A 20770-nucleotide genomic window follows, 5' to 3' on the forward strand; every position below is an offset into this window, starting at 1 on the left:
ATGAAGACGATCATTTTGTGTTTTTCACGTTTTTTCTTTGGTCGAATCGGAGAGGCCATCGAGTCTTCGCCGGTGGTGGCGGAGCTGCCGTGTGACAGGCCGATCGGGAACAACCGGGGGGTTCGGTGTCTCGTCAAGGACAAGCGGCAATGTAAACGGGAGGAAGCGAGAATGAAACGCCAAACGTTATGATTGGAGAGACACCTGGTCTACCGACTGAGACAAAACATCCTTTTGATTTTCAGTGCACAGTAGAGATTGATGGCCATTCATGAAGTCCAGTCTGCTTATCTCCCACAACTAATAAGCAAAAGCTCTTGAGGAACTGTCTGGAGCTGCTCTGCATGTTTCTAAAATACTTCGATATAGATACTGAAGAATAAGCCTAAAAACACAAAAACAATGATGGCACTGTAGAATGATGTAGATCTTATCTGGCATTTCCATTTAATATGTCAGATACTAGTGTGCATGCACACGCACAATTACATACATATATACATAATGATTCTGGACATAATTATAATGAAGCAGGAGGAATCAAATGTCTCGCGGTTGACTGTGTGAAATGATGAAAAAAAAATCACATTATAAAAAAAAAATCATATATTCAATATTGGCCAATTGTGTGAAATTTCTTTCAATTTCTACAGAAAAAGAGTAACTTGCAGGAAATGTTTTAACTTTTTTTTATAATTGGGGGGCTCTCTGCTCTGACTGTATGTTATTGCAATACGGACGATGCAGGAGGACTAAATGAGCTGGAGAGTGGTAAATGAAATCGTGTGATGACCTTCTCCAAAGATCTCTTATTGGCTGTTGCTGACAGTCAGCAAGAGCCTTGCTTGTTTAGCTCCAGGTGTCAGCTGGGCATCAGCCAGGGAAGTTGAAAGTGGAGAATCTACCAGATAAATTGCCGTACAATGAAAAAAATATCAATTTTCACAGATTCCCTTTACAATGCACTCACCAGGCCCATCGTGAAAGCACAACCTCACTCAGGTTCGTATACCCGTATATATATAGTAAGTTCCATCAGACGAAGAAGGGCCCATGGCCAGTCCTTTCCAAAAACAGAGAAAAAAAACAGAAAACAATACCCATTCAAAGTTCAACGCATATATCGGAAGGCCAGATGGTCGCGATATTGTGACTCATCATATGTTTTGTTTTTGTTTTTTTTACCTCTGCTTATTTCTCAGAGAAGCAAAAAAAAAAAAAAATCAGACGGGGCCAAAGAGCTTGAAACAGTCCGAACTCCAAACATCAACCTTTTGAGTTCACATCCAAAATAGCCCAGTTTATTGGAGAGATGAAAAAAACATGGAAATACTTGAAGTTTTTGCATTAAGAAGCCCGGATGAAAAGCATCTGTCTCTTATTTATGTAGTACTTTTACTAACAGCCTATGAGCTGTATGTTAGCTGTGTCAGAAAGTAGACCCACACCCTTTTTTGTTGCATTCATGTTACTGGGATTTTGTAGTTTTTAGCACAACAGTTGTCTCCCTAAATCAAGTTCTAAACATTTTTTACAGGAGCACTGTTGTTGCATCCCTGGAACCTCCCAAGATATTTGTGATCTTACTACAAACAAGCCAGAGCATTTTTCCCCCACAGCAGAAGTATAATTGGTGCAGCAAAAACATTGTACAGTGATAATCCTAGGTATGTGAGACTAATATAAAGGAAGTTTATTTCAGTATATCTGTAAGAAGAATCATTTCTCATAGTTGTGATTTTTTTTTCATATTTATGATTTGTGAGCACAAATATAATAAAAATCTCTGGGACCAACCGACGGTCCGTTCCAACACAGTTTACTCAGGTTGCTCTGGGTAAACAAGGCATTTTATAACTTGGCATTCAAGTCCTGCAATAAAGTCAGGGTGTCGTCAAGGAGGGAGGGGTGAGCCGAAATGAGGGAGAGAGACAAACGGAGCACCCAGATGCAGATTAGGCTGCAGAAGATGAGGGTGTAAAAGGGATTTAATGGTAGGATGGATTAGAGAAATCCTTGTAACAATGTTAAATAATTATGGTTCCAGCCAAGATCAAAGCGCCATTGATTGAACCCCTCAAGCCTTCAGCACATGGAGTCTTGGAAAGCAAAGATTGGTAAACTAGTGCTCAGACCACTCCGGCTGCTCCAGTTAAATTGGATTGGAAATATTAGGATATAGATGAATCCTTCAGGAGGCTTTCACAAAGCTTTTGTCACCGGAAATGTAGCTTGGGAACGGTATGAAAGGTTTGATAGTGTACTGTCTCGACAGAATCATAAGACGAGGGTGTCACAGCTGGCTCGACTGATACCTAAGCGTTTTAAGTAGACTTATAGACACACTTGACTGTTATATCAGCAAACCGAAAACTTTCCGCACAGCCTTTCATTCAAGGTTTTACAACCCCCCACCCCCCACCCCCATCTTGTAATCAAGAAATTTGGACGTGCATCATGGCAATTCTCTCTAAGAAAAAGGGAGGATTTATCTTGCTTCTTCAGGGGTCTATTCAAAAATCCTCTGACAAGTCTTACACAACATGAATGACTTGGAGATTTCTGATGTTGATAACGGTCGCCCTTCAGAAGCCTCCCTGTGAGTTTTGGGTGCTGATTGATGTCAAATTAAATAGCAATCAAAGTGATAAACTTTGTCCTTTTTTTTTATTAATATATGTATTGAGTAAGAGATTGTTATTTAAGCGACACCTGTGTGTCCCGGGACCCTCCCCTGTACACACACACACACACACACTATACACTCACCATTTCACAATGTGTGATTATAATGATCAAATATGCAACACGAGATTAGACAAAATCACTGTACTCCTGCGCTGCATTGCCTTGATGCAAATTTAGTCACTGATCCGCTGTACTAAGAGGCTTTATGAAGGAACTTCATGGTTGTTAGTTATATAATCTAAAATAGGGCAAAATGCAATCACTGTTCTTATCATCTAAGGAAGATGTCACTATATTGAGTTTTAGTTTTACGTGGGATGTGGCACAGAGAATACCCTTAATAAGATAATTCACCCCCAACCATTTTGTCTGCACATCCACAGAATTTATGTCTACTTAGAAACAACTCACAATACTATCTCTTTTTTTTTATTGTTTTTTTTTATTGCGTTTTCTATTTCACAAGTCCGGAAAAATCCAGCGGCAAAGAAACCAGAGCTAAATATGAAGCTGACTCAGAATGCAGCTGGTGGTGCTTTTTCTGCCCCCAAGGGCTAGTCACCCATTGCGTCTTTCTTTAGCTCTCTGAATATGTTTGTTCTGCAATGCTTACCCTCCCAGGCGCTGTAGCTGCACACATTTTTCTAAGAGGTATCATTGTAATTGGTTGAATATTTGATGTGTGTATTTAGCATTAACATGGAGACACTCGTGCAAACTGTGCTAGGGGATATAACACTGGGTAAACTCAACTGCTCAAGTGAAACTTACTTGCATGTGGAAATTTTCATTTCTTTTGGCCTTTTTAAACAAAACTTGAGCAAATTTGAGCAACTTTGGTTTGTAGTTCTTTTCGTATGCATGAATTTTCAAGGCTTATGGAAAAATCTGGATACCAGTGCTTTAGATAGGGCTTAGTCACATATGCATGAAAAACAATTCTTTACGGTCACCCTCTGTGGTGTTCCTGTGCTATTATTGTACGTACTCAAATTCAATGTCTTTGACATACACACACTTGCGCGTGCACACACACACACACACACACACACACACAGGTCTCTCTCCAAATGGTATTGATATGAGAGCAGTGCCCTGAGCTTCTCACTGTGAAGGCTTCTTACTGGTGATGAACAGCTGGGCCCAGCTGGTGACACCAATTCTGGCACGTGTTCTTTTTTTCCTCTCATTCAAGGTTGGTGGTGAGCGGTGGGCTGGGGGTGTAGCCGGCTTGTCAAGGGAATTAAAATACCAAATAATAGTAATAATAATGATAATAAAAAGTTAATAAAAATGATATGTTCCTCCCTGATTGTGCGAGTGTTGTGGTATTCAATTATGCAATTTTCATTGGCATATTAATCATCTTTTCAACAAACAAGCCACTGTTAATTAAAGCAAAGCATGGATAAAGACGTGTTGCCGGATCATCACTCCGTTTATCACCACACGCAGACCCGCAGTTAAGTAAATTCAGGCTGTGAGATGAATTTCAATGGTCCCCCCGTTTCTGCCCCTCGGTGTGTGTCTGTGTTTGTGTAGGTGTCGTAAACTGCTCTTCTACATTGTGTTTGAAGGGATGGATAATAACATTTCACATCGGGAATTTTTTGAAAGCCATCACACCTGCGGGGGACGACCAGATCTCCACCTTCTTTTTTTTCTTTGACAGATTTCTTTGATTAGGAATTATTCAGACTCGATATTTTGATATTTTTTTTAGGCTTTGAGCGGACACAGGGGTGGCCATCTGAGCTATTTCACCAACTCTGCATACGCTTTCATTCTCCAACTCTCTTGAACTGTCTTTTTCTGTCCCCTCTGTTTATTAGTAGAAGGGGTTGGAGATTATTCAAGATCTAATCATAACTCGCTGCCTGTGCTGTCACACAGTCAGAGTGAGAAAATGTCTTGCCTTGCAGGTGTTTCAGTTTCGCCAGCACTCGAGGCATCTGTAAGCAAGTGGCTTGTTCCTGTCCGTCGCTGTGGAGCAACTTTATCAGCGCAAGCTGCTCACCCACTTGCTAAACTGGAGGGCCAGTTGTCTCTTAACTTAAACATAAGATCTTTGTGGTTTGAAGCACTCGGCTGCTCTGCGCCCAGTGTGGATCTGAAAGGCAAACATGACTCCAGTGTCGCCGCCGCTGCCCATCGCAAAATCACACCTCATGGAAAACTTGTTTCTGCTGTGTTAGCTTGAATCTAAATGCACTCAAACAGACTGTTGCACTAGAGCACCCCACCCCTTCCCTCTAAAGAGAGAGAGGAGGGGAGAGGGGGGGGGGTAAAAAAAAAAGATGATGGCGAAAGAAAGAGAAGAGAAAGGAAGAAGGGGAATGCGAGAGAGATGGAGAAGGAATGAGAGAGAGAGGGAGGAGGTGGGTAAGAGAGGAGAAAAGTCAAAAACCTCCACATAACAATGCCAGAGAAAAATCAGAACATTTTCCACCGAAAGATGGGCCATTTCCAAATCCTTGTGCCCTATCAGACAAATTAAAGTAAATCAAGCATGAAATGAAGCAGAAGAGCCCGGAGATAAGGCTCCTTTAAGTCGTTTACAGATTAGGACAGAGAGAGAGAGAGAGGTGCATCTGGTCTCTGGCAGTGAAGGAGGCTAGTTTCTCATTTCACAATAGCAGCCTGTGTATAGGATTACTCTCCCCTGTCACCGACATGAGGAGCAGTGGGGGAAAAGATGTCCACAAAATGTGTCTAAATATGTCCCCTCAGAAATATTTCAGACCAGTAAGCTATCAGTCTTGGCCAGATGTAACGTTCGATAAACAAACATGTTGGGCGCGGAGTTTGACCCCGTGCATCACTCTTGATTTGTGTGTTATTTTAGTCGCCTCTTCACCTTTTCTTATGCTCAAGTGGCTTCATCACTGCGCGGCTTAAGATTCAAATGAATTCAGCATTGGCTGAGTGGGGTCACGTGATTGTACGCCTGTCATCTCCTATGCGCATGTTAAGCACGCCTCAGATCAGGTTTGGGGGAGGTGGAAAGAAGAGGTGTTGCACAAATGATATTCTCAAATTTCTGATTTTGTTTCAATGTTGCATGGCTCTGTAAACTAGGTTGTTTAATATGTACGTCAGACTTCTATTTCCTGTCTTTTTCAACAGATTAATTTCTGTTTTATTTTAGCACTCTCAAATAATCAAAACATAATTACGGAGGTAGTTGCTCATGGATGAATGATATTTTGCAGGGGTACAAGCACACACACACACACACACACATGCGGTCATAAACACACACACAGACGTGTATTCATTCAAGCATGCATGCAAATGCGAGAAGGAACTAAACAACTCCATTCAACACACACAAACACACACACACACACGCACACACACGGGCACCCACGTAAGGCAAGGGTGCTCTGCTCTTTGATGCCGCCCCTTAGCGCCCAGGCTGGATCTTGTTTCATTCCCTCCATGTATCTTTTCTGGGAGTGATGAGAGGTGGGCTTGGCTCCGGCACTCTGCTCGCTCCGAGAGAGACGGTAGCTGGCCCCGTCGCGGGGTAGCTGCACTCAAAAGCTGCGACCTTGACCTTTCCGGCCCAAGTCCTAGGTTTAGCTCCTTTTATCACGCTATCTCCAGGCATTTAAAAATACTCCTGAAACTCAATGATTTAACCCGCTTTTACGCTGTTCACATCAAAACTGGATGAAAAAAAGCTTAATCCATCTTATCTGTTGACTGTCAAACTGCTCCGGCTAAAACCTACTCACAAAAGACAACTAGGTCACCCAGGAAAAAAAAAAAACAGAATTCCCCGTTACCCAGGGGAAGTTGCAGCTTGGTAATTGACTTGGGAGGAAATTCAGGAGCACTTAAAAATAGTGTCTTTCGGAATTAACCACAGAATATCGAGACTTAGAGGTAGCTATATTTACTTGTTGTCTTAGTGTTCTGATTTTTCATAGCATAGTCAGAAGATTTTTTTTAAGGCCCACCTCTACGTATATTTGCTTCCAGTTGTGAGTGTTTCATGTCGTCTTGTTTTTTTTTTTTTTAAACACCGTATTTATGAGACAACTCAACAGGCAAATACAGCAAAATAGTCCACTACGGCTCAAGTCATAAGCATTTTATCCATCAAATAAATGTGTCCCCAATGAACATAGCTCCAATTCTTCATTCATCCTGACATACTCAGGTAGAGTAATGTCCTTTTGACGGTTCTTAAATTTTAAGAAAAAACATTTAAAATAATCAGATTGAAGCAGGAACGGTGTGTGTCCTCTAGATGTTGTTAGCGATAGGGTTATATCGTTGTGTGCGGACAGTCATTCTTTAAGTTTTCTGTCTCCCTTTACATGCTATCAATAGAAACTGCAGTGTTTCTCAAATGATGGATGTCTCATAGATTGTTGTCAGCAAGCCCTTTCCTAACTTTGCCAGGCGTCTGATGGAGGGAAGTACTTGATAGGTGGTATATTTCAATTGTTCAATGACACCACACAACAGTCTCCCCTTTGATAATGTTCTGCGTGGACAGAGTCTTGCATGTGTGTGAGGGTGTGTGCAGCTTTACCCCTTCTCCTCTCCATACATCTTTAATTACAGTCGTTAGGGTTCATATTTTATGCAGTGGATCTTCCCCCCCATTACAGATCGTAGCTGGTAGTTTTTGAGATCAAGGTGGGACCACTTTTCAACTTCTGGTGAAGGGTTCCGGAGTTTGTTGTGTCACTAAAACTAGATCTTTTTGGTCTATTTCTTTTATTCTAATGAGGATGTCACAGAATTAATTCCACTGAATTTGAAGCATTTTGTCCAGGTTAAATAGAAGGGCTATCAAGAAACATCAACGCACCTGGAAATGGACAATGTAGCACTGAACATCCCTGAGGCTTTTGTACAAATACAATCAAATGGATTGACAATTATGGTCAACATAACAGCAATTAAAGCTTAACCGTGGAGATTTGGTCCGGCTATCAGTGAACTAAACAACTAAAACCTCTTTGCACTGTCCTTCGTTGTAATGAAAAAGAGTATCTGTCCAACAAGAAAAATCCTGTGTAATAGAGTTAAGGTTGTATTTCTTAAAATGTAACGGTAGCTTTGCAGGGGGGACAGGTCCAGTTTATATCTCCTTTAAAATCTCTCATTATCAGTACATTATCCGAAATTTGAAGGAGTCTTGTCCAAGTCTATTTTGGGTATTATTTAGGGGCACTCAGAACTTAAACCCACATTGTTTTCTAAATCACACTTAACTGTTGTCTGTTTCCGAATCTGTCCCTGTCCTCTCTTTTCTTAAAAGCGACAGTCAATTGAGATAAGAAAAGATATATTTTCAAAATAAGAAACAAAAAGGTATCAAAATTGCACCAGAACTGGAAAATAACATTGAGACTGTCATTGTGTTGAGTCACGGATTTTGTGTTTAGCATGAAATATGAGTGCAATCAGAATTTCCATCTGGGGCAGTGGTTCGGTAATGTAATTTTGACATATCTTGGCATCGAAGAAGCTGTGGTCAATTTCTGCATATCTATGAAATCAAGTTAATCATGTAACATGGAAGGCCATATTTACTTGACAGTTTAGCAAAATAACAATTTACCAGGCTTCACAATACTTTAGATACATCAGTAAAGTCATCAGCATGTCATGGACTATTATTGTCAAACTGTGAATGCAAGTTTACTATGTTATTTTGAAAAAGGGTAAAATGCTACCTTCAGGTTTGTGGGCTTTTTTTAAGAGACAGAGATAGCTATTTTGGTACTTCTCCAAGTAAAACCGCTGCTATGAGAGCTGTCTGAATCATGCCAAGAAGGAAAACTAAATTGAAACTAAACAAGTTACATTTGCTTATTCTAAAAAATATATATTTTTCACAAGCATGATTTCCGAACCTGAACATTAATGTAGGTTACATGGCAATTATTTCATCTTTTGTTTGTTGTTGTTTTTTTAAATCTCGGGGTTTGGGATGACATACTTGTGTCCCTATTTGTCTCCCACTGAAGAATAGTTTGAATGCAGAAATTTAAGACTAGATGTTTTCCATCCAATAATCCTGCGCCACGCTGCAACCCCATGCATGACATCAATATACTGTCGGTGGTAAATGATAGTAATCCCCTTGGTTCTTCCAAGTCCACGAAAAAAACAAGTCTGATATGTGTGAATCCACCACCATAAAACCCCTCCCAGTTCCTACTTTATACACACACACACACACACGCCACACACATGCAGACAAACGCACAAAACAAACACATGTGGCGGTCAGGATACTTCACTCCAGGAAATGGTCAACTGTTTCTTCCTGTGGTTCCGAGGGACCTCAGCGAGAAGCAGACCGGGATGAGGATGATAGAGACGGGCGAGGAGTGACAGGAGATGTACTCTGTGAGCCGGGGGGCCAAAGGGGGGCGGAGGTGCTGCGGGGAGACTTCACTGTTTTAAAACAAGTGCCTTTCTCAGAGATAATAGTGTGAGCTGTGGGTTATAAATGTTGCATTTTGCTCACTGGGACCAGATAATAGCAGTTTGGGTTGGGGGGAAGAAAGTTCATCGCTCCCTTATCAAAGCTCTGTGACATTTCTCCTTCAGCTGTAAAATTTCATATCACATATCTGCTATAAAGATGTGGCACCTTTTGTTGAACTGATACAGTGCATTCCATTTCACCCCATATGCCTCTTTCATAGTATATTAATTTATAGCCCATTTGCCAGCTCTATAACATGGCCTATCAGTGGAGATGACTGGGATTCAGTGGGACATCTCTGAATTGCCATGCGCAGGTTATTGAACTTTGAATAGCAGTCATTTATTTGCTTTGATTCAAAGGCACTGCTTGATCTCGAGAGGGATCGTCCGCCATGTGAAGCTTGAGCAAATTTTCCCATTACGCCGTCCGTCGTTATTTGTTTCCCTATCTCATCCATTACTTATTACCTGCATTACACTCATGACATCTTAGAAACATAAACCATACCTGTATCTATCAGTAAGCAGGGTACTTTCTTATGTATGCATTCATTTCGGTTTGTTTAACTTTTGAAAATGTGGAATTCCTGTTGACGATGGCTAGGGGTCATCCTTTGCTTTTTCAAACGTTTGTCTGCTGTAATAATTTGAGCGTGTCGTTCGTTACATTCTGAACAATTTGCAGAGATATCTGCCCGGGCAAGAGACGAGCAATATACAACTAAAATTGCTGTCTCGGTCATGCAGTTGTACATTTGTATATACCATGCATTTTCAAATAAATTTCACAAGTTATTAATTAAAAAAAAAACAAAAAAAAACAAATGCATTTACATGTTTAGAGGCATAGTTGAATATTTTGACCTAAGAAGTTTTCTATGTTTAATGTTAAAGATGTAACTTGGCCTGTGTTGTAAGTGGTTAAAAATGTTTGGTAATCCATTTCTTACAATTGAACAGTATCCTAATTTGCAATGATGGTTATGAAAAGAATACTTGGTCTCTCATATAACGATTTAAATTTATTTGTAGAAAATAAACATCCATTCTTGATCTGTATGACAAGGAAAAATGGAACTGTTCTCTGCACTCAGTGCAAAGGCTTTAAAATCTTAATTACATTTGTTTACAGGTATTGATGTTCTGATATTTATCACCAAGCGTAAAAACCATCATGATATTAGATTTGCAGAAGAGCTGTGAAAATTCAGTCCAGATATGTGTTACAGTTACTGTAAAAATTCTGGAATAAGACGAGTTTTCCAGCACAACACTAATTTTAAAGCAATAAAAGAGAGGAACATTGAATAGTCTCAAAAGTAGTAGTCCTGGTCTTAGAAGGTCTGTATGTGCCAGTCGCCTCCACCCATTTATCCTTTAAGTCATATGAGTCTGGCACCCTGCCACTGAGAAACTTATTAGTATTCAGTTATTTCTCATTGAAGGGAGAGAATAGGCGCCTTGTTCATCTGCCCAATACCAGAAAATGAACACAAAATCACAAAAAATACAAACAGATGCCAGCGTGGAACATCTTGGGTGCTATCTGAGGAGAATCTCTCCACACAAAGGGACATTCACTGGTTTGCCAAGTATCTGTGGAGTGCAGGAACAGACCCTAGAGTAAAGCGACAGATGATGATCTTATCGGGGGAGGGCTGTGGGGGGGTTAGGTGGTGTTGGTGGTTGGAGGGATGTTGGTTGGTGTTGGTGGTGAAGGTGCCATTGAGGGATTCAGAGGAGGGGGTACAGCTTTAGAGCTGCCTCATTAGCTATAAACTGCCAATTGTGCGGCGTTTGAGAATTGGATAATCGACTTTAAAAACAGGCCACAAACATAAGATTTGACCGTATCGTTGCATTTTTAAAAAAGATTAATCATAACTGACACCCGGGCCTTTTGCGCTTGTTAGGATGAAAGGAATCAGTAACCCAGTTAATAGCAGAACAGATCTGGAGGGAGATGATTTCAGTGTCACGTAATCTGTATAAATAATAGAGAATATGGAGACAGTACATGCAGACAAACAAATTTTTTAACCATGTGGCTGTTTGTGGATATTCTGTACTAGTAGCTACCTGCAACAGATGTGACAAGCCATCTGTGAGCCAAGGTCCTCAGGCAACATTTGCTGTGAGATGCATGCAACTGCAACCTAAAAATCGAATTGTAGACAACCCCCCCCCCCCCCCCAACACGCATACACACACACACACACACACAGCTCTATTATTGTCTACCCATTTTTATTTCGAGTCACCCCACCCAACAAAAAAAAAAGGAAAGAAAAGGGGGAAAAAATATAGCAAAATTGTTGGCTGGCAGTTGGTTGAGCTGTGTGTCAAACGGGGCTAAACAGGAACTTGCATCCAAGCGGTTAAAGGCCGTGGGTCTTATCTGAGGACAAACAGAATGCATCAAGCGGTGGCTGTTGCTCTCAGTGATGATGACCAGCTGTGCACCAATGTTTAATTATTTCTCTGTAATGAGCTTACCCACCTTCAACTGCAGCACTAGGAGCACAGCATGCTGCAGCAGGAAGATGGAAGAAGGAGACAGAATGAGAAAAATTAGATAATGCATATTCCCGCTAGTGTATATCTAAATATAAGGAGTTATTGTTGAAGATTCTGATGTTTCATGCCTGTTTCAAATGCTCGATAATAGGCGTTCATCTTTATTGGTGACATTTAGATGGCTATTGTTACAAGAACAACCACAATTGTTAAGCGTATGATCAGCAAGGTGTCATTTGTAGTGGATGACTGATGTTAAGATTATGTATTCGCATGCAAAGGATCACGTACATTTCCATACCGGCACAACAGGCAGACACATTAGTGTGCCACAGATACACAGCTGGTATTTACAGAGTAGAGAAGGTCTGAATAGGTCATTATACCTCAAACACATCAGAAAATCCAGCGATCACTTCTGCCCATTCAGAACATGTCAACAAAGTATCCTATTAGCTGCTCGCGTAAGAAGCTAAAGCACCAGTGTTTATTGCTCCGCGCTGACTTTCTTTGCGGTCCAATATTGCAAGCTCAATAAAGCAAATAATGTACACATTATGAATGTGCCATTTTGACTAAATCCTCTCAAGTAATCCTAAAAGGGTGATGACTTTTCTGAGGATGAACTGTCAAAGGTCAGCTGGATAATGAAATTGTCAGATCTAACGGAGGCCTGGGTCTTTGTTAGATCGGAGTGCGGACCGGGTTTCTTGAACTTTTTGTGTCCAGAAAGTTTATAAAACTCCACTGAACTTCAAGTCTGAATCATCAGACTTCCTCCAGATAACCTCTTAGCGTTGTCAAGGCAACCAATAAGTTGCATTCTTTCCCCAAGAGAGAGACACACACACACACACACACACACACAGCGACAATCCTCATTGGTAAACTATGCCACGGCCTGCCACAGGGTTTATCATAACTATTTGATTAATCATCATCACTAAAAAGTACACTATATCTAAGAGATAAGATAGTGGGGGTGTCAGGAAGGTGAGCTCCGGTACTACTAACAGCGCTATCCGGTTTCACTGTTAATTAACTGAAGCTGTGCACAGCGCTAACAAGGGCCTAGCTTTCCTGGAACCACAGAAATAGGCCTGCCACTCGCTGCTCTTGCCAGCAAGCCTGCCTGCAATGTCTCACAGAGATTATCTCAACAGAAGACACCTTTCAAGGAAGGTTAGTGTGCGATGTGTCTGAGGAACACCATCAGATGGCTGCTTGCTTGATTAGCTTATCCATTTTGAAACTGCTTGGCTATAACCTTTTATGTTTACTGCAGGGCTTTAAGGCAATAATTCAATGGCATATGTAGGCTGCAGGAGGAAGGACAATGACTGAATGTCACTGTGATTTGATGTGAAACCTCTGTGCTAAATTGAGTGCTCAGACTCACTGCTTCCTGTTCTGATGTGTTTTTTTTTTAAGGGGAACTGGATGCATTCCTCAAAGATGGTGAGCGCCGTGTACATAGTCGTCAGCAACTCCCTGTTGGGACGACATGGGGACCCTTTGAAGGCAAGATCGAGATGAGCACTGACAACAGCACCCTGGTAATTGACTGTTTTTTAAGGTTTTTCATTCTCATATGTGCACTGTAGATATAGTCAGAGACCACTAGAAATGATAGAAATGATTTAAGTGTGTATATATATAAATACATATATATATATATATATATATATACAGATATATACACACACATATATATATACACACATATATATAAAGTAGAAATTATTGAAGTGTGTGTATATATACATATATACACATATATATACTGTATATATATATATATATATATATATATATATATGCTGTATATACATGTGTATTATATATGTATATCATATCTACACATACATTTGAATGTGAATCCCTTCAAATATGTAACATTTAGATAGTAATGCTATGAGGCAAAGAATGAGACAATCCCTGATCTGAGATTTTGCATTATAAGAATTTATATGAGTATCAGGCATATCTCAAAGAAGATGCATAAAAATGTCCACTGATCACGGCTGTCATGGTAAACACTCAAGTTCGTCTAACATGTGAAACTCATCGGAAGACCACAATGTGGTTGTGTGATCCAGTAAACCTGTCTTTACAGCAGGAGCTGGATATTCGATGCTTTGAGTTTGCAATTATTTGCACACTAGTCTTTTTCTATGAAGTTTGCTGGACCTTGAATATTGTAAAACATCAGAAATCAGAGCTTTTATCCAAAAAAAACAAAATATTTATTGTTCATGTTGTGTCTCCACACCAAAATTATGCCCTGGACAAACATTATATTGTAATGCTGTGTTAAGTTTATGGTTCTTTTATTGGGTAAAAGGGACATGTTCCAGTGGACCAAGGAAATCCAAGGGTGTATAAATGTCTTTAAACAATTGAACATGTATTAATGCAGCAACAATTTTGATCCTAAAATAACACCTTCCAGCCAAGTGAAGCTAAAGAGAAATGATGCCGCTGTCTATTATCAGGCAGATTATGCACACAGAATAGAAGCATGTAAAACTAGCATTCTGAATATGAAAGTGTGACAGCACAAAGGCATGTACAACTCTTTCATATTCTATAAAACAAAACCTTACACTTTGGCCAGCCATGTGTGAAAGAACGGTATCATTGAACTTGAGTGGAAAGTGTACACCGAGATCAAATATCATGGCAAGATTTTTTAGCGAACAGTTGAATTTGGCACAATAATAAACTTGGTTTTGGAGCCAATAAAAACAATGTCTGTTGTCCCCAAATTAATTGAAAATCATGTTTGCCATTCCTAGAGAGCTAAACGGTTCATTAAGTTAAACCAAAAGCTTCTGGGCTTAATTAGAAATTGTGCCCAGATCACTTTATTTGGTCAAACTCTTCCTTTAGCAGCCATGGCAAAATGATTACAAGGAAGTCTCACTTCTAAAGACCAGCCTACTGAGGTGACTCTTCCGGGATCCAGCTGGACCCCGACAAGAGTCTTTGAAGAGCATCTATTTTAGCTTTTCACGTTGCGTATTTTATGACAAAAAACACTTCCACAGAACCCCGTCCAGACCTCAACTGAACGAAGTCACATTCCGTTATTGTTGACGCTGCCGTCCGCCCAGCTGCGCTATATCCCTTGTTTTAAAGAGCTCACCAGTGGCTGGTGTTGACCTGCTGCTCTTGTGGAGTGACAAGTTCTCCACGGGTTTGATTCCATTCTGCGTTTGGATTAATTAAGCGGTTCCTATTAAAATTGTAACTAGTCTCACATTCATCTCGTTAAGGAACATAAGGAAATGTCTATGAGGAGTTTAGCCTCGCCACCCCTCCTCCCAATCTCCCATTTTCCCAGATTCCTTAAATGCACGACTTTATTAAATAATTATTTCCAGAGCTGTTTCAACTGTTTTCTAAGCTCTCCTCATAGTTTTTGAAGTCATCAGTGGCTTTAAATAACTCAGGCCATATTATAGCCATGAAATATGGCTTCTCTCAGGCTAAAGCCAGTTATCCTTGGGTGGAAAAGTGATTTGACAGAAGAGCACTTCAAGTTGCCTTCCAAAGTAGCACATTCTATATATTTCTCCAGCAATCTCAGCATGAATTTCTCTGAATGGCACCATCTTTCATCTCTCCCCAAAATATCCCTTAGACTCACCAAAAGGTGTCACGTTAACCCTTATTTTCAACAATTATTTTCATAAGGCAACAACACACTCTTCATCTACCCACAGAACAAAATGTATACGATAGTTGTTAATTTTTAAGAACGGCTCTCGGCGAGATTGATGAGTTCTTAACAAAGTACCCTCCGAGGACTCCATCGCTGGCTACAAGAGCCTTTTCTTTTCCCTTTTTTTTCATTCAGCCAGGTGCTGGTCTTCACCTTTAATAGGCTGTGGAGAGGTCACAGAATATGCCAAACTTCCCCTGCAATTAAATGCAGAGTAGGAAACTCTGGCATATTGCCTTTAAGGATCTCATATGTGTCTATTCTCATGGGGCCCTTTCAGTGCTTTGCTGCTTGCCCTCCTCCTCTCTAGGCTTCATCTCTCAAATGGAATACTGGCTGTTAGCAGCGTCTCAGTATCACTCATTAAAGGCTAGCTCTACACGACCGACTTGTTTTCGTTTACTGAGCCGCCTTTTGAGGTTTGGAGCAACTCTTTACTTTGTTTTTTGACGCTTGATAAACCAGAAACTGTCAATCCCTTCTGTTTTTGTGCATGACACGATGCTCATCTTATAAACCTGAGCATTGTTTAGTCTTTTTTAAACACTTTTCTTGTTAAAGGCCCCTCTCGTTAAGTGTTTTCTTCTTGTATACAAGTATACAAGCTTCACCGCGTAAAATGATTTATGTGCAGGGTTTGGTTCTAAAAGGTCCTGTATCATTGATAAGTATACATGTCTTTTCCTATTGCTTTAAATCAGGAGGCTCAGGAACAAGCCATGTAGCAAAGCATATATGTTGAATCCTGTCCTTGTGCACTATTCAATAGCAAAGTATAATATGAAACCTTTGAGGCTTCCAGGTATATGTTAACATATAAAAACGTTGTATAGATAAGACAATTTGTCCAACTTTTAAAATTCAAAACAATAGCGTATTCAAATATTCTGATGATTTTGATAAGGCACAATCAGTGTGTGTTGAATTAATTGAATTATTGTATTTTTTTTTTTTTTAAGTGGTAGATTTTCTTTGTGTATACACGTGTAGAGGGAATATTAAAACATGCAACCTGTATTTAAACGGCACGGGGAGGAAGTTATGATAATCTTCTGACACACGAGGACAAGAACAAACAGTGATACCTCACATGGTAAGAAGGAAAAAGCTGAAATAACAAATGTGAGCATAAGGAGAGGGAGCGTGATGGATGCCGGAGCACCCGCTGCTGCAGACCGGGGGTCACGAGGTGGTATAATGCGTATAAAGGTAGAAATAAAGGCTCCTTGCTTCATTGGTCTCTGCTTCACCCAGGTGGCACTTCCAGTCATTCTTATGAAGAGTGACCTCCAAAGGCCATTAAATCTGCTTTTATTCTCGTAAATGTTTGAAACTGTAGAGGTGAGTGAATCACGTCTAGGCAACCAGGTATGTGGCAGGACTGACACCTCTCTCATGTCCCAAACACATGACCGGCTGGTGAAATGTTGTTCAAATCAGACACATTATATTCCCTTTTTCAAATGAAATGTAGAGTTTTTGGCGTACAATTTTCTTAAGGTCAGACTCATTTTTACAGCGAACTTACAGTACTTCTTGGCAAATTGCCTGGAGAGGGTGCAAGTGGTTTACAATAAATAATGAATATACAGTCAATTTAAGCGTCTTTTGCATGAAAATGGACAGGAGCAGCACTTTTGTGAAAGTGGTGATTAAGACGGGAAAAGTGTTACATCTAGCAGTCCTGTGGAGTCTGATTAGGTATGTTAGGTCAGGTAGGGAGGGTGCAGGTCCTCCTGGTCTCCAACGTCTGCAAAGGTGACCGGGATCTAGAGCAAGTCTGCACCCACAGCTGTGAAGCAAGAGCAAGTGGAAGCTGGCTGTTTGTGTGCTGCTGGGGACAGGAGTGATGGATAATGCTGAGAGTGAACAGGGAGTGAAGCGTTACATGGAGTTGTTCAGGAAGGCCTGGAAACAGAGGCATAAAGCTCGAAAAAGTAAGAATGAAAAGAGAGAGACAGCAGGTGGGGATGAGAGAGAGAGAAAGAGAGAGAGAGAGGGAGTGAGTGAGAGGAAGCAGGAAAAAACAGAGGGGAAAAAGCATGACAGGAAATCTGGGCATCTGCAGGACAGAGATAGGGTCAGATCTCTGCCGTTTATCAAAAAGGAAAGCAGATTTCACAGCTGATGGGTCGGCCGTGGCAGGTCTGTAGACCCCAAGGGCTCAGCTTGGCATGAGGGACTGGAGGTATAGTTATTGCTGTTGGAGATCTCTTAACACAATCGCATGGCTGTATTGGAGGGCTTGTATTTCGATGATCTTTATCAGCCATTAAATCACTTATAGTCTCAACGCTTTGGGTCCAAACACAATTTCACATGTAATGTTTTTTTCTATTTGAAGATAAGAACACTATTCGTTTCGAGAAGTCACCGGATTCCGAAAGCGAAACGTCCACCCATCCGGTGAATTCGAAGAGGCCGATTGACATATTGAAATATGTGAATTATGTCAGCGGTCGGAAAAAGGCAGAGGGGAAAAAGAGTTGGCATTTTCGGCTTCTTCCCCTCGTCTCTCCCTACTCCTTCCTCTCCTCTCTGACTGATAGAGCTGCCAGAGCACCGTCTCATCCCTCACTTCTCTTGCTGATCAATCAGACCATTAGACTCCAATTACAGCCGCGGCCCTGGCGCAGGTGAGCGACGAGGACATTCAGACGGCTGCCGACAAGGCCTCCGCCCAGCTCCTCGCTCTCTCCAAATTAACACAAATTAATAGTGACACTCAGACATAAATGTCTGCAATCGGGGAGCTAAATTAACAGTCTGGGTCGAAGCTATTGAGTAGCAGGTGTCTTTAAAAGCGGTAATTACCCATACTGGACAGAACTGGGAGGAGAAGGTGGCCCGCAGTTTGCCTGGAGTAAGAGGCCTGGCCCTGGTGAGCCTGGCTTCCTTTCTAGGTGTTAATAATTGATTGGGAGGCAAGCTATTAATGAGCAGCAGATTTAGAGCTCTCTTGTAAATGTGTGTTGATGAGGGTGTTGCTGCCTCTTGTACAATGCCTTACCAATGCTAATTACTGGAGCTTAGTCAAGGTGCACTGTAATGAGCCTGGATTCAATAGAATTCTGCTCTTTATGTGTTTTGAGGGCATTTAGTGAAAATTACACGGTAATTAAAATGCATATTGTCTTGTTTAATTCCTGATTAAGATCAAGGCGGTGTACTATCTTGTCCTCCATCTTAATGTACTTGTTAACTATCAACTAAAATGGCTGTGAGGTTTATTATAAACACATCTTCGACAGTCGTCTGTTTTTCCAACTCAAGGGCCCGAATACAAAACCAATGAGAAATGACCTACGTTGAACGGCGCTCTTGGCATTTGGATTGCAATTTTCGCCTGGACGCAAAAATTGATAGACTCTAAAAATTTTAACCTTGAATCCCATTTCATCATAGTAACATTGATGGGCTGCTGCACTAACTCTTCTGACAATATCTCAGGCTGGTGGAATTTTGGTTTTGTTTTTTGTTTTTTTGCGGGGTGTTTTGTTTAATCTTTGTATCTAAGGCAAACAGCTGGCAGCAGAGATGTTTCAGGCAGACAACCATTGCTTGTTTTTCTGTATAAATCTGTCATTTGGAATGATATTGGATTATATTTTAATTATATTGGAAACTAAATGAAGGCTTTATTTATTATTCATCCATTTATTTGTTTCGTTTTCAAATGGAAAGATGCAAAATTGATATCAAAACGACAAGCAACTTTAGCTTCGAATAAAAACGTCTGTTGGAAAAAAACTCACATGTAGGCTATTGTTTCCCCACACACGGTATTTAAAGTGCACTCGAAGGTGTGAGTTTTGGGTCACGGCGTCCGATATGCATGCGGGAGGGCATGTGGGAAAGCATCAGCGTACTCACGCCGGCTGTGTGCTGTTTTGTCTGTGAACAGAGAGCTTTAGCTTGTAGACTAGAGAGGAGCGAAACTGTCAAGATACTGTTCTAATTTTCACCTGGGACATAGAGGGAGAGGCAGAGGCTGTCAGCCAATGGAGTGTGATCATTGTGTAATTTAGTACAAGGGTAGGAATATGGGCCTGTGTAACCAAAACTGCTCCAGAAATTATTCAGCCCATCACTCAGGCCATTTATCTCGCCCCTTTTGCCCACCCTCTCCCTCCAATATGTTTATTGTTAGCAACCCCTAAACTTGAACAAGTGGCGGCGGATTTTTCTGTTTTAGAAATTATATTTTTCTTCTTGTCATTGCTTCATTAATCAAGAGGAGGCATTCTGAAAAATGTTTTGTTTTGGAGGCTGCAATCTATTTTGTGTGTGTATGTGTGTGTGTGTATGTGTGTGTGTTGTAGTTAATCTGCGCCCGTGGCAGGTTTCCCCTCCGAAACGCAGCGCTAAGCAGCGGTATCGCAGGCCTATTGTTGTAGCCTCTGTCATAGCAAGGAGAGCCTGATGCAGGCCTGGGCTCGCCTGATAAGGAAAAGAGGATTCAACATGGCTGGAAAGGAGAATCAGTGGGACTTGAGAGTGGAGTATGGATGGGGCAGATGCGCTCGCGCACACACACATACAAACGCACACACACATATGTACAGGCTCGCAAACATACGGAAATATGCGCGCATGTTCTGCACACGTACATTCGCACATGAGCCTACACACACGCACACGCACACACACAAATCATCACCATCTTCACACTGGCACATGCCCAGGCAATTATTTACAGTAACATCCAATTACATATGCAAGAAGGCACCCCAGGATAGGACCTCTCTGTAGCATATGCGCTAAATGACACACACAAGCTCAAATACCACACAAACAAGAAAACCGTTAAAGTAGCGAAAGTCCATGAGTTGGTTTTTATGTTTGCCTTACCCTGTTTTGGATCGGGTTGGAGTTATTGTTAGAACTAACAAGATTTCAATTTCTGTGTTGGACACACAAAATAATTTTGGCACAAAGAATGTGGTTTCATCTAATGAAATAATGGGCCCAAATTTTGGGCAGACAACCAATTTACGATTGCATGCATCAATTATTTCTTGGGTTTAAACCAATATCCCGGCCGAGGTCTCTTTAGATGGGTAGACCGGTAATTATCTGGCCTGCACTCACTTGCTCAGTGTCATTCATATATTTATCGATGGATTATTAATGGTTTTCATATTCCTAACATGTTAGGTTAAAAGGGGAAGATCAAGCATGTTCTCGTTGTGTAACATTTAATCCGAGCATTTTAACACATTATTATCTGTTTGGGAGTCTAACAGAAGAAATAGCACAAGGTCACCCCATCGCTTCCCTCGTCATTTTATATTACAAGCATTTTCCGTGCAGGTGTCTGGATATATACTGTCGCTGCAGCACAGCTCCATGTATTACTATGAATCACTCAGTCAG

The 20770-nt window shown here is 40.9% G+C and overlaps 1 protein-coding gene across 1 annotated transcript in view; it reads left to right on the plus strand.

Moving 5' to 3' along the window:
- zfpm2a (zinc finger protein, FOG family member 2a) overlaps nt 1-20770 on the plus strand; it is a 116840-nt gene that overhangs the window by 41630 nt on the left and 54440 nt on the right. Inside the window, exon 4 of the mRNA XM_086154747.1 lies at nt 13099-13223. Coding sequence (XP_086010873.1) covers nt 13099-13223 — 125 coding nt within the window. The remainder of the gene's footprint in view (nt 1-13098; nt 13224-20770) is intronic.

This window comes from Fistularia commersonii, chromosome 11 (genome assembly GCF_037954325.1).
Source record: "Fistularia commersonii isolate RoL2024-O1a breed Wild chromosome 11, RoL_Fcom_v1.0, whole genome shotgun sequence".
Classification (NCBI taxonomy): Eukaryota; Metazoa; Chordata; class Actinopteri; order Syngnathiformes; family Fistulariidae; genus Fistularia; species Fistularia commersonii.